This window comes from Sander lucioperca, chromosome 17, assembly GCF_008315115.2.
Source record: "Sander lucioperca isolate FBNREF2018 chromosome 17, SLUC_FBN_1.2, whole genome shotgun sequence".
NCBI classification, from domain to species: Eukaryota; Metazoa; Chordata; class Actinopteri; order Perciformes; family Percidae; genus Sander; species Sander lucioperca.
This window is the reverse complement of record NC_050189.1, coordinates 17,374,937-17,389,119: the sequence shown is the minus strand read 5'-3', so window position 1 is coordinate 17,389,119 and position 14,183 is coordinate 17,374,937. Positions and strand designations below refer to the sequence as shown.

The window sequence follows — 14,183 nt, the reverse complement described above, 5'->3', positions numbered from 1 at the left end:
ATACAATGCCAACATCAGGTCTTGCATGATGGCCCCCTGCCAGAGTCAGAGCAGGTGTTGTGTTAAAGTCTGTTCACCTGTTAAAATGCATAGCACCACCCTCCGTAGTTACGGTTTGGTTCAGGTTTAGGCAGGGGAAACATATCAATGGGGGAACACAACACCGGCTGTGTGGGTGTGTAAATAAAAGCACCTGGCTAATCCCAGGTGCTTTTATTGTCATTCATAGCAACATATTGATATGAATATTGATGTCACATCTGTGCAGGTTAAACACAGAGACAGAGAGCAGACTGTGGAGCACATAAAGTTTCTAGGGGTTCATATGTATGACCGCCTGACCTGGTCCCTGCATACCTCCTCCCTTATCAAAAAAGCTAACCAACGCCTGCACTTCTTAAGGAGACTGAAAAAGGCCCATGTCAACCCAGCAGTCCTCACCACCTTCTACAGGGGAACCACTGAGAGTGTGCTAACAAGCAACATCTCGCTCTGGCATGAGAGCAGCAGCGCCTCAGAGAAAAGGGCCTTGAGGAGGATGGTGAGTTCAGCTGAGAGGACCATTGGGGTAATGCTGCCACCTATTGAGAACTTGGCCAAACAACATGGCCTTTCAAGGGCAAAAAAACTCATCAAGGACTCTACACACCCCATGCCACAGTTCTCTCTCCTGCCCTCAGGCAGGCGGTATCGCAGCCTAAGAAGTAGGTCTGTGCGGTTCGGCAGCAGCTTCTTCCCGACTGCAATCAGACTGTTGAACAGCACCACACTGTGAACTGAGACAATGTGGAACATACAGTATGTGTGCATATGATATATGTATATGTATGGGTATGTGTGGGATATGCGTATACACGTGTATTTCTACATCTCTCTTATTTTTTTAAATTCTAGCTATCTTATTTATATATCCTATTTTTACTACACCGTATTTATTTATAATTGCATTCTTCCAGCTGATGGGTTGTTTATGTCTGTTTTTATGGTGTTCCTATGCAACGTAATTTCATTCTACACTGCACTTCCTGAAGTGTTTTTTGGAACGACAATAACAATAATCTTGAATCTTGAATGAACATCTGTAAGGTCACCCTCCAGCAATCATCAAAAAGACTTCGATGCAATTTGTAAACGTCTGTTTCACATGACAATAAATGCCCCTTTAATTTGAATCAAGATAAGATTTCTACTTTTATTTGTTGCTTTTGTGATTTACCAAAGGGTAAATCTCTGTGCTAAATGAAACTAGTGCTGGAACTAAATTACCTCTTTCCTGTCAACTGCTGGAGGAAACCACACAGCCAATAAACACAAGTCCAAGAGGAAGTGGGAGGGTTTAACTGCTCTGACAGAGAAAAAGTGTTAAGTCTAAGTGTTCATATCACCAGGAGGGAGAATGAAGCGAACATGTCTTCGGCTCTGTAAGTCACTCTGAATGCTCTTGTTTTAATTAATGTCTTCTAACATGTCAAAGCTCATATCAACCAAGTGTGTAATTTGTCTTTAGTGTTGACTTCACTGCTCTGCTGCAGAACTAATCCAGATTAGTAAAATTATTTATTTTACTTTTAACGTCTAAAACTGTGAGGGTCAGAGTTTGTACAGGCCTATGTATTTTTGGTCTAAAGTTGTAACCATAGAATACTTTCTCATACAGGAGACCATCCCTCATATACTCAGAATGTTTTTCACATTAAAGATTTCCTACATATTTAAAGACATATGACAATACAGTATTATTGGCTGGTCAACAACCAACATTCGCTTTCTGGCTAATGTCTCATTCAGGTCTTTTGTCTTCGTAGTTTTAGAGTGAGAGTATGCGTAGGGAGCACTTTGTGATATGTAGGTCGCAAATAAGGCCAGGTTCAACTGTAATGAGGTTAATGATGTCATTAGCTGACATGAGAAAGAGCACATTATTTCTTTAAAGCCCAATTTATTCAGTCTCATTATTACCATACCTTAGGCCAAAGGGTGAAATGGTAAACTTTATGCTGGGATGTTTGGGGGTTATTTTTTTGTAACACTGTAAATTAGTTTTGCTCAAACTACATTCAATTCTCTTAGCCTCTGTAACTGTGAGTCCCAGCAGCTCTCAGATGTTTGAAGGACAGTCTGTCTCTCTGAGCTGTGAGGAGGACGACAGCTCTGCTGGATGGACCCTGAGTAGGAACACAAGTGAAGAAGAAAAATCTAAGTGCGGAGATGGCTGGGGAAATCCTGCTGGTTCATCCTGTAACATCAGCGGCATGGACCCTTTGGACAGTGGAGTGTACTGGTGTGAGTCCACAGAGGGAGCAACCAGTAACAGCATCAACATCACTGTCACTGGTAAGATCAGACTGTGGAGTCAGTATTGATGAAGCTGTGAGTGAATGGATGACATGCTGTAGTTTGTCTCTGTGTTGAGGTGGACCAGTGATCCTGCAGAGTCCTGTCCTCCCTGTGATGGAGGGAGAAGACCTCACTCTGCACTGTAAAACAAAGAAGTCCTCCACCCTCCCAGCTGGTTTCTATAAAGATGGCTCCTTCATCAGGACTGAGCCTGCAGGTCACATGACCATCCACCATGTTTCCAGGTCTGATGAAGGCCTCTACAAGTGCAACATCAGCAGTGTTGGAGAGTCTCCACCCAGCTGGGTCTCTGTCACAGGTGAGGAGGTTAAGGTCATTATTCAACTAACACACATCTGATATTTGATGTTTTCACCTCTAAACCAGGATGTACAGATCTAATCAATTCACTTCTGTGCGTCTTTCTGTGTTTAACTACAAACATCATTAAGGAATAAGAAAAAAATAATGAACATAGAAGTTTTAATCAGTGTTGTAGTCAAGACCAACTTAACCGAGACAAAGTTATCACCCAGACCACTCAGAGTGTATCGAGACCGAGACAAAACCAAGCCCAGAGCGAATCGCCCACTGAATGACACGATAAAATGTTAAAAATGCTAATCATAGGCACTCCTCAAATTGATCTGAAATATCCACCTTTGATGTCACCACATGCCCTTAGCTAGCTTACGTAGCTTGCGCACCTAACTAGGTAGCAAAAAACAGTTAGCTGGCAAACAACTGAAACTAGATCCCTGAAACATACAGTACATACACAATTATCATATATATATATATATATATATACACACAGTATATATAGTTGATATTCACTATATAACTTTGGGTGAGGGGTGAAGAGATTCCTAAAGAGTTTTGTTACAGAGGCAGTTGTTAGCTAGCTAGCTAGCTAGCTTCACTGGCATCACTTGCACTTAGCGTTCCTTTCTTTATGCTTCCTTTCTATGTGCCGATACAAATTTGAATTGGTCCCAGCTGTCTTAGTCAGCGTTACATCGTGGAAACTGGCACAATGCTGTGTTTTCATGTAGATGTTCTTTTGCAAATAACATTATTAATAAGTAAGAGACCAAGACCGAGCTTGAGTACTGCAACAATGGTTTAAAGTGTAATAAACTGCAAAAGAGAAACATGGAAATGACTGAACATCTATTTTTTCTGTGCTTTTAATTATATATTTTGTTTATTTTAGATAAATCCTCGACTACAAATCCTCCTACATCTGCCTCTACCTCTCTACCTTCCTCACACCCTTTCACTTCTGGTTCGTCCTCTCTCCCTCCCTCCGTGTTGTTGTCCGTTTCAGTCGGTGTTCTGATTGTGCTGGTTCTACTGGTTGTGCTGGTTCTACTAGTGAGACGATGCATCCGTAGGAAACCTAAAGGTTAGACAGACAAAAAAACTAATATCCTAATGCTGCATTTCAAATTTAAAAAGCTTCTGATCGTATCACAGATGGTTGGATTGGACAACTGGTGGTTCGGACACAAACGCATTTCTTGAATAAACAAGATAAGGTTTTCATATGTGTGATCCTACAATTCTGGCATGATATTGCGATAATCCAGCTGCCGCGCAAGGTAACTAGCTACATAAACATGAACTTGACCTAGCCGTGAGCTTTTGGCTATGGTTAGCAGAAGGCTAAACTATTAGTGACATTTTCTCTCCATCTCTGAAACCCTTCGGCGATATTGACACGTGTTTTATGTCTGTTGATGTCAGACTCTCATTTAGTCACAGGATACATTTACAAAAGCTTCAAAACAGAGCCAAGAGGGGATACAGAAGTTTATTTTTTCTCCCAGAACACAAGAAAAAATATATTGAAAGATTGTTATGGAAAATATACACTGCTTACCACAGCTTTAAATTGATTGATTTTTTTGTTCATTTCAGAAGCGCAAGTAAAAGTTAGAGATGAGGACGTCACAGACGACGTTACATACAGTGATGTCCAAATATCACACCACCTGCAACAGCCAATCAGACGTAGCAGAGGTAAAGATGTTTTTGTGTTATTGTGTGTGTGTGTGTGTGTGTGTGTGTGTGTGTGTGTGTGTGTGTGTGTGTGTGTGTGTGTGTGTGTGTGTGTGTGTGTGTGTGTGTTCTCGTTTTTTTATATTGTCGTGAGGACTGATATGTGTTTAAGATCTTAATAGGATATTCAGGAAAGGGAGTTTTTCTATAAAATAAGGATATTTTAGAAAGTAAATTAATGTTTTAGGTCACTTTCACTCAGTATGGTCTATTTTAGTGGATGGGTGATTTGTACCCTGTGGTTAATAGAAGCTAACTGCTCTGTGGTCATCCAGTTTCCTGTTTCTGATACAAACACTTCAGCTGAGTGTGGGTCTGCACACGTTTCACTGTTTAATAAAACAAAGAAATAATGACTACATATAAATATGCAGAATTACATATCTTACTTATGTGTGTCTGCATGGACCAACACAGAATTTCATCTGTGTTGTGGCCAGAAGTCGGAATTTCCAAGTTCCGAGTTGGAAATTTCAAATGAAGTTGGATTTCCAGCTCGGAAAGTGGAAGAACCTCACAGTACCCCAACCTCAAAATCCAACATGACTGCTCTGCTGCTGCATATTTAGACAGAGAGGATGGAAGGTTTGAAAGAGATATTATGAAGCCATTTAAACCCAGGTAGAGAAACCGTCGCTTAAATGGGTTAAGGCTAGAAGGTATACAGCTACGGTGATGACAGTTAAGTTTAGGCACCAAAACATTAAGTGTAGAAAGAAAAAAAAAAATCATGGTTTGGATTAAAACACTCTTGAGGAACAAAAATGCATTTAAAATTACACCACCGGTCAAAAGTTTGGGGTCACTTAGAAATGTATAGACCTGAGTGACCTGTTCTTATTTCAATCACTATGTATCACCAACACAGGAACCGGGAAAACCACCAAAAACATGTAGCCTATTTTAGGTTAGAGCACAAAGTCAAATTCCATTTCTCTGTGTATGCTTAGGAATGACAATAAAGGCACTTTTCACCTTTAACCACACCCTTAGTCAGACAGAGAGTGGGGGATTGTGCTTGAACTACACTACCGGTCAAAAGATTGGGGTCACTTAGAAATTTCCATTCCACTCCATTATAGACAGAATACCGGCTGAGATCAGTTGCATTGTTTTTTTAACCAGGGCAGCAGTTTTCAGATTACATTATGTGCTTACATAATTGCAAAAGGGTTCTCCAATGTTTTCTCAGTTAGTTTTTTAAAATGATATCAGATTAGTAAACAGAATGTGCCTTTGGAACATTGGACGAATGGTTACTAATAACGGGCAATGTAGATATTGCATTAAAGATCAGCCACTTCTTTCTACAACAGTCTCAGCTTTACTCAAACCACCTGATGGTGTTGCTGCGACTCAGCTGCACGAGTCTGGTCGAGTCTCCAGAGGCTGGTTTTAGAACGTAAGAGACGTCTTCCGTTTCAACAGCCAATAGAGAAGTCAGCTGGTCAAGTCAGGTACAATAACATGATCCATAATCCATTTTATTTCTGTTACAAACTGTTAACGAAGGCTCAACATGCGCACGAAGGCTCAACATGCGCCCGCGAGCACGTACGTAAAACGTGTTTTCGCCGATTCATCACTAGAAATGTAGCTGTAGCAAGCATCTCACTGTCAATAATGTTATCCACATACATATTTAGACGCAACAAATGATTTATTTAGCTACCAAAGGCCTGGAAGTCAGAGGTTAGGTCAGAATTACAAAGAGTCGTTGCTATGGAGATGGTACACCATCTCGTCTCGTCTCATTGGTGTGAACTGGCAGGTTTTAGAACGCTGCAGACCGACGGGTTGCAAGTAGTTGCAAGTTTCAACCCGTCTCGTCACAAATCTTTGGTCTGAACTGGGCTTAATGTTCAGTAAGAACTGAGAAATTTTCTCGGACAAAACATCTTAACCAAGTCCAGTTACCCTGTATTTTTAACCTTCCTTGGATTTCTATTTACATGGTATCAGTCCACGTTAGCTTGGTCCGGGCCCCTTGGCGTAATTTTTTAACGCTATGCTAGTCCCGTTCAAAACCAATGGTACTTGGTTAAGTTTAGTAATCAATCGTGGGTTGGGTTAAAATAGTTACGATCATGATGTTAGGCTTATCAGTTGGAATACCTGCACTTCTGTCATGTGTATGGATTTTGTTTTCCAGAACAATAGTCCTACAACAGTAGTAGAAATATTCTTCTTTATATTACACGTGTTGCAGTAGCAACACAGCAGCAGTCGTCAGTGCAGTAAAATAATCTGTATTTTATTTTTATATTACAGAGAGTGATCCAGCTGCAATCTACTCAGCAGTAAGAACAGAAGACGTCAGTTACGGACAAATCGTGATCAAAGACATCAAATCAAACAGGATGAGAGGTACAGCTGCTCTTTTATGTCTTAATCACTAGAAACGTATGTTAGAAGAGAACACAGAAGAGTTCTGCTGCTCAACAGGAGAAAACAGAGACTTAGTTTGGGGACTATTTTCATGATTGAAGCTCTAGTAAGTGATTTTCGTTGAAGGACGTGTATGTTGGAAATGTAAAACCACAGCAGCAGCAACTTCCTCCTGTGGATTCCAGTGAACTGTGATATGACGTTGGTGAGGTTTCTTTCTACAGTCTCTGCTCTAGCTGGCAGTGAGGTGTTTGTCTGTTGTTTACCTTGTGGTTAAAAGTACAACCGTTTCTTTTAAATTGAAGCAAGCAGCTTTGTGGTTGTACAGTTTCCTGTCAGAAAAAAATCTCTCTTTGTTTAGCAGCTTGAAAAACAGTTTCTCAGTCCCTGCAGTAATGTAATCTCTACAGATTGTATTTTATTTTTCAGAAAGAAATCCAGCTGCAGTCTACTCAGCAGTGAGACAAGCAGAAGACGTCAGTTACGGACAAATAGTGATCAAATCAAACAGGACCAGAGGTACAGCTGCTCTTTATTTCTCAACTTTGACCTGAGCCAGTTTCCAGTCTTTATTCTAAGCTAACCACGTCCAGCTCTGTAGTGAATACATATATCACCAAAGTGATAAACTATTCCTTAAAGGGATGTGGATTATGCAGCCCCGTCTCTTAAAACTAATGTTCCCATAGAACATGTCTGTAAAGGTTCTCAGTCATCCAGGTCATAGTTAACCAGGTAAGGGTTAAAATCACGGGTAACTGGATTCGGTTAAGGTGATCCAAAGACGTTTTGTTTCTCATCTGAGAGACTTCTCAGTTCTGACTGAACCATAGGGTAACCCAGATATTTATTCTCTGTGGGGTCATTTTTAAGATGATCAATACTGCTTGGTTTGTTAGTGCACCTGAGACCAGTGCTGTAGAACTCAAGCCCGGTCTCGGACTTGAGATGTTTTTCTATTGTCTCTGACTTGTCTCGGACGTGGCCATTGGTCTTGCCAAATATTCTAGTTGGACTCGACCGAGTCCAGTAATATATCCTTTATTTTTTTAAAGTAACTTTTTACTTCAAAAACAAAACTATTGACTGTCTCTCATTTGGACTCAGTCTTGACTAGGTCTCCACTAGTCCTGGTCTTGGACTCAACAAAGGTGGTCTTGACTACAGCACTGCCTGAGGCCAACTCTGAACGACCATCATTGGCCTTCTCACATGTCACCAGGTGTAAATGGCTTCCTTTGCACATACTACACCTGCCATGTGTCCTGTGTGGTCCTTAGCATGGACCAGTATCTGTCTTAACAATCCACCCTAAAGACTGCACACCCAAACACAAGAAAAGCAAGTTAGTATATGCGGTCCAATGCAGTGAGGAATGCACAGACATGTATATGTATATTAGGGAAATTAACCATTACACAAACGCAAGGCCTAACACAGATGGACCAACACCTCAGGTCAAGAATCAACAGTTTACTTACATCTGAAAGATAAAGGACACTATATTGGGGACCACCAGTCACACATCTTCTCTGTCCTCACGTGTCTCCAACGCTGCCGTCACAACAGCCAGGAGCACTAACAAACAAAGTGGTATCAATCATCTTACAACGCCCCGCTGAAGTTAAATAGCTGTTTTTTAATGCCATTTAGTCAGAACTAAGAAGTCTTTCGGATGAGAGACGAAATGTCTTATAGAGCCTTTAACCAAGTCCACTTGCTCTTGAATTTAACCCTCACCTGGGTTCCCATACAATTACATTTGCATTCAGAAGGGAAACATATTTCGTCCCGGATTTTGTTTCTTTTTTCCGTACTAAAAAAGTCTGCGTAGCGAGGAAGTTAGCTAGACGGAGGGGTCAAACAAACACTGGACTTTCACGCAGGAGACCGCTGTTCGTGACGCGTGATACCAAAAGTCAACGTATACTTAACTTACGTAACAAACATGAATTTAACCCTAACCGTCATCTTTTTCTAAACTTATTAGTAGTTTTGTTTCAATTCACAATGTACATGTTTAAAACAGCGGTTTCAAAAGGGGTACTGGGCAAAATATGTTTCCCTCAAAATGTAATTGAAAATGCAGTTTTGTTGTATGGGAATGTCATTTTCTGGGAGACGGGAAACGGTAAGGTTATAGTTTTGGGTTAAAACTTGGCTTGACTGACAGAGTTTGTCTCCAACAGTTTCTCATATTATCTCTTATCTCATATTCTCATACTGTTTGTGTTCAGAGCCTCCAGCAGAGCCAGAGGTCCTCTACTCCTCACTGAGGTAGACCTGAACTCCAGTCCAACCAGTGGAGTCCAGCCGGCCTATCACTGGTGCCCAGAACCACTCACGCCTCGGTACATTCATCTGTTAGATTTCTAATTAAAGCTAAATGAGACTCATACATCTATGAAGAGACAAACAACTCAAATTTAGAGCACGTTTGTATTCTTTAGATGTTTTTCATTCATTTTTCAGACATTTTGTGGTTCTTCTTTAAAGGTGCTCTAAGCGATGTCACACGTTTTTTAGGCTACAACAGTTTTTTGTCACATACAGCAAACATCTCCTCACTATGCGAGCGCTGCCTGTCCCATGAACACACTGTAAAAAACGCTGTCTCTGTAGACAGCCCAGGCTCCACAAATGTCAACAAAAACAAACTGCGCCAACCTGCACCACCAAACATAACAAACAGTGTTCCAGCCAGTAACCAACAAGAAGGATTTGGGGGTGGGGGTTGGGGGGTTAGTGCACGGAAGGGAGGGGTAGGAAAAGGGATGAGGAAGAGGAAGGGGCGAGCTAGCCTCAGTTTTGTTTGACAATACTTTGAACGTCAACAAGAAGTGACGTCACCCAACATCGCTTAGAGCACCTTTAAGTCATTTGTTCCTCTTTAACTGTTTCATAACGGTGCACAACAACCAACAAATATCTACTGAACAGAGTCTAATGATAATTTACTATTTACTGATATTTATATATTGTATTTATGAGCATGCTTCTGTGCAGGATCAATAAACTCTGGTGTTTTTTTCCTCGTGTGGTTCTGTGGGTTTCACATCACTGACAGATGGAACATTTGTTCTGGTTGTGGCTAACCCATTAACATTTCTCTTCAGCACAGATAACAGAGAACAGAGAACAGAGATCAGAGAACAAACACACCGCAGACTATAAACAGCTGCAACATCAGCCAGCGGTTGGAAACTTTATACCAATCAGAAACAGCTATAGACCAGAAGGTTTGAGGTTTAGATTCTGTAGTCGAAGATACAGTCTGTACATTTTTTTTTTTAATTCAAACGTCACAGAAACCATCAGGTCCTGTTTTTCATTCATTCTGATCACCTGGGACAGCTGGATCATTTAAATAGAGCTGCAAAGATTAATCAATGAGCTTTAACTATCACATTAATTGTCAACTAATTTGACAATCAATCAGTTTAAGTCATTTTTATGAAAACAGTGAAACTGTGATGTGAATATGTTCTAGTTTCTTCTCTCCTCTGGGACAGGAAACTGAATATCTTTGAGTTGTGGACAAAACAAGATATTTGAGGACCTTGGACTTTGGGAAACACTGATTCACATTTTTCACCGTTTTCTGACATTTTAGAGACCAAACAACTCATCCATTGGTTATATTTTTCAATAACATGCTCATTGTATAAATGTGTTTGGATGAAAGCATCATATCAGTTGAGTCAGACAGCCAGCAGGTGGCAGCACAGCTCCTTCTCTTTCTTTACACATGCTCAGTTCAGCTCAGAGTTTGTGTTGGTCTTGGATCCCTGAAGTTTAATTCATGTATGTTTGTTCATTCAACTGTCACTATATGACAGTAACTTTACTGCGTTAAGATGACAAAATAAAGATCATTAACATGTCAACACACACATGACATCACTCCTCAGTGTCCAAACCAACAGTTAATACATTTCACAAACACTCCGCAGCAGAAAATAGAACAGAGACCAAACTAGAGTTTAGAGTCTCTGCTCGAGCCCGAGCCCAACCCGAGCCCAGCCGGGCCGTTATTTTCCGCCACTATCCTCGGGCCGGGCTGTTTTTTTTTAATCATGACTTTTTTAGCCTAATTGGGTGGGGTGAAAGCTATGCCATAATCAGAAATATTATCTATATAGGCTATATTTAGGTCAAAGTAACAAATGTGTCCAAAAAGTTAGACTACAGTTAAAAAATGTAAGGTAAAAAAAGGTAAATGAATATAGCTAAAATATCCACCCATCCTGAATCTGCCGTCAGTGGCGGAAGGTGCTTGCAGCTCTGTTGCTGATGGGAGGGAAGCTAGTCCCGGGGCCTGTTTCACAAAACCAAGATAAGGGATTAAGCCGGGATTTATCAGTTATCCTGGATGATTTAAGCCTTGACTCGGTTTCACGAAAGTGGAGGCACATAAATCACCATGGAGATTTATTCTGTGCAGCTAGCCTGCTCCCGACCAGGCTAACAGCCAGGCTAACAGCTAGCCTGCTCCCGACCAGGCTAACAGCCAGGATTTATTAATCCTGGAGCCTTTTCTGATCACCCAGCAGTGGTTTTACCTTATTGTTATCAGCCTGGATTAAAATACAACAGGTGCATATTGCTGTTCATTTAAGTACTGTGGTGTCTTAAATAGTAATGCTGTGATGCTGTATGAAGAGGAATCCGCCGACACTGATCTTGATTATAAAAAGGTTTATTACAAGCAAAGATTCAGCATCAATTTACAGACCCATGGATATCTGGAGAGACGACCAGCCCAATCTTCAAATTCTGTCGCTCTGACTTTCCTTTGTGTGAGCAACATATATATCCTATGCATTGTATCAACATAGGGCGTGATATGTGTGAGTACATGGTTCGACACAGAACTTAGCCAATCAATGCCTGTTATCTGGCACAACTCCAAAAAAAGGTCTCTTCTGTCTTGGGGGGACCCCTACTCATGTTAACAGTTTCCAGATGTTCTCAGTAAGTGTAGAGTAAAGTTCATAGGACTCCCTTATAACAAACCTTTAAGCAAAGTTTATAGAAAGTTATAGAATGGTCATATACTACATATTTCCCCCCTTCGAGACTTAATAAAGTCTCGAAAAACAAGAAGAGTAGGAATAACATTTCTCATTATAACATGTTCCTTATAATATAACTTTCGGAGTGTAAACAAATTTATAGAATGTAACAAAATTTAATCGTTGGAGTGTGAGAGCGAAAAACCCATCTGGCAGCTGTCTTTTCAAATAACCATCAATCAATCAAGATAGGAAAATTCTCTCACAGTCCCTCTGCCTAGGCGACCACCTTAGTACTCCAGATCAAGTAGAAAATAAATCTTTATCAATTTATGTAGAATTATGGTTTAAGCAAATACATGTGAAAACCTCAGAAAATGAAATAAAATCAAAACAATGTCCAAATTCAGGCAGGTCGACCCTTCGGATCTGAAAAAAGGACTTCTATGTCCTGCCTAGACCCCATTTCCCTAAGCGTCAACAAAAAAAAAGAGAAAAACATCTGAGGTCTCCATATATTCACTTCATGACAAAAACATCATTCTTCAAACAATCAATGCAAGAACATTATACAAAGTATGTATTACTCTGTAAACATGTATATATATCAGACAAACACAGGAATGTAGTCCACTACATTGCAGCTTCTCAGCAATGTTGATGTGGTGAAATCTGAACAGATCCACACCATCCTGGTTCAGAAGTCTCCTAGTTCCTTCATATTGTCCATATTTGTATCTGAATCTCCCTCTGCACATTACCCCATATGCTCTGGAAGAAAAGAAAACACTGACCAGTATCGTTTGCAAAACAACACATAGAAATTAAAACATCAAATAAGAATAAAAATGAATAATATCAAAAATAATATATGATAATATGAATCACATTCCATTTCCATTTCCCCCCTTCGATTAATAAGAAGACACTAAATACCACTACAAAATCCAAAGAAATGTGAAAAAAGCATACAGTAAAAAAAAAAAAACTGAAAAATTAAACCAAACCCTCATTTTAAACAAAATGTCTAATTCCCTCTTCGCCGACCATTGATAGTCAGCAACAAAAGTTATGTCATTTCTAAAAAAATAACTTTTATCCGGATGCATCAATCACACCTTCAACAAATTAAATCAAACAAATCATAAAACATCCCTTTTTAACACGTCTTGGTGTAGCCAATTGGGGACTAGAGAAGACCAAATTTATTTTAAGAGCCAATCATTTTATAGCATATAATTACTCGCTTTTTACAAAGTACCACACAAAGTCTCTCCTCACTGTTTGGTTACCAGATAGTGGGTGTAATAAATCTCCTCATGTCCAACTCTGTCAACCTCATCTATGTGACATTCCTGTTTAAATTAGACACATGACAAACCAAGTCTGCTTGCTAATGTAACATGCAGAACAATCGTTCCTCTCCAGTAAATTGTAATCACTATCAAAATTCAATGAACTACAGAGCTTCACTCTGGAGTTTTTGTAAGTTATTATTATTTGGTTTTTACCCTTTAACTCTACATACTTCAATAACACCACTGCAACTTATGCAGAATAGTGAAATTCAAATCAGATTTCTCAACCTCTGTATCAATAACAAAAGATGCTGATCCATCATTGGGCTATAATAACTGATTTCCATTCGCAAATCTTAGAGAGAAATCATGAACAAATGACTGGTACACTATAAACAACAAATTAACCAATGCAAACAAACTTTTAATTTGAGTAGACTATATCTGTGATTGGGAGTTGTCTTATCTTTTCTCACATTACCACTGCTAATGTTTTTATGCATTCTCTATGCATCCCTATTTTACTTATAGTTACACAATTGTTCTAAGCTTACTTTTAACCAAATTCTGAGAACAGCACTCTCAATATGCTGTTTGTAACAACTTTACATCAATCCAATCCAAATTCATACATGAGATTACTTCCCAATAAATTATCTGGGCAACACTGAAATAATAGAAACATCTTCAAAAGTTGTAAACTAAATGTCATTAGAGCACAAAAATAAAACAGTGAAATGTTCTTTTAACATTTCCTGACACACCAACCAAAGTAGCATATTTGTCACTAGTCTTGTTAGAAGCTGTCACAGGAAAGTCATTACAAATTTAACAGAATATATTTCACCAGATACTGACAAAATGTAAGGTTTTTATACCAATTTGCTTAATTTAGATGTCTTAACCCTTCACATAGGTGTGTTCACATAGGAGTAACTCTATTTTAAAAGCAAAAATAATTACTTCTTTAGAGTAATTGTATTTTCAAATTGTGTGTTTGTTGGTGCATTACCTCCTTTTTATGTATTGGTGCGTTGATGCGTCGATGCGTCGATGCGTCAGAGCAAATCCAATCTCTCTC

General features: G+C 39.6%; 2 protein-coding genes across 2 annotated transcripts in view; both read left to right on the top strand.

The window, feature by feature from the left end:
• Nucleotides 1–9,317, top strand: part of LOC118493559 (low affinity immunoglobulin gamma Fc region receptor II-like) — a 29,836-nt gene extending 20,519 nt beyond the window's left edge. Inside the window, exons 6-9 of the mRNA XM_035993941.1 lie at nt 4,261–4,362; nt 6,673–6,768; nt 7,219–7,308; nt 9,027–9,317. Of these exons, the coding sequence (XP_035849834.1) occupies nt 4,261–4,362; nt 6,673–6,768; nt 7,219–7,308; nt 9,027–9,070 (332 nt within the window). The 3' untranslated portion in view covers nt 9,071–9,317. The remainder of the gene's footprint in view (nt 1–4,260; nt 4,363–6,672; nt 6,769–7,218; nt 7,309–9,026) is intronic.
• The window catches only part of LOC116059873 (butyrophilin-like protein 1), a 267,674-nt gene that overhangs the window by 102,640 nt on the left and 150,851 nt on the right, over nt 1–14,183 (top strand). The gene's annotated exons all lie outside the window — the stretch shown is intronic.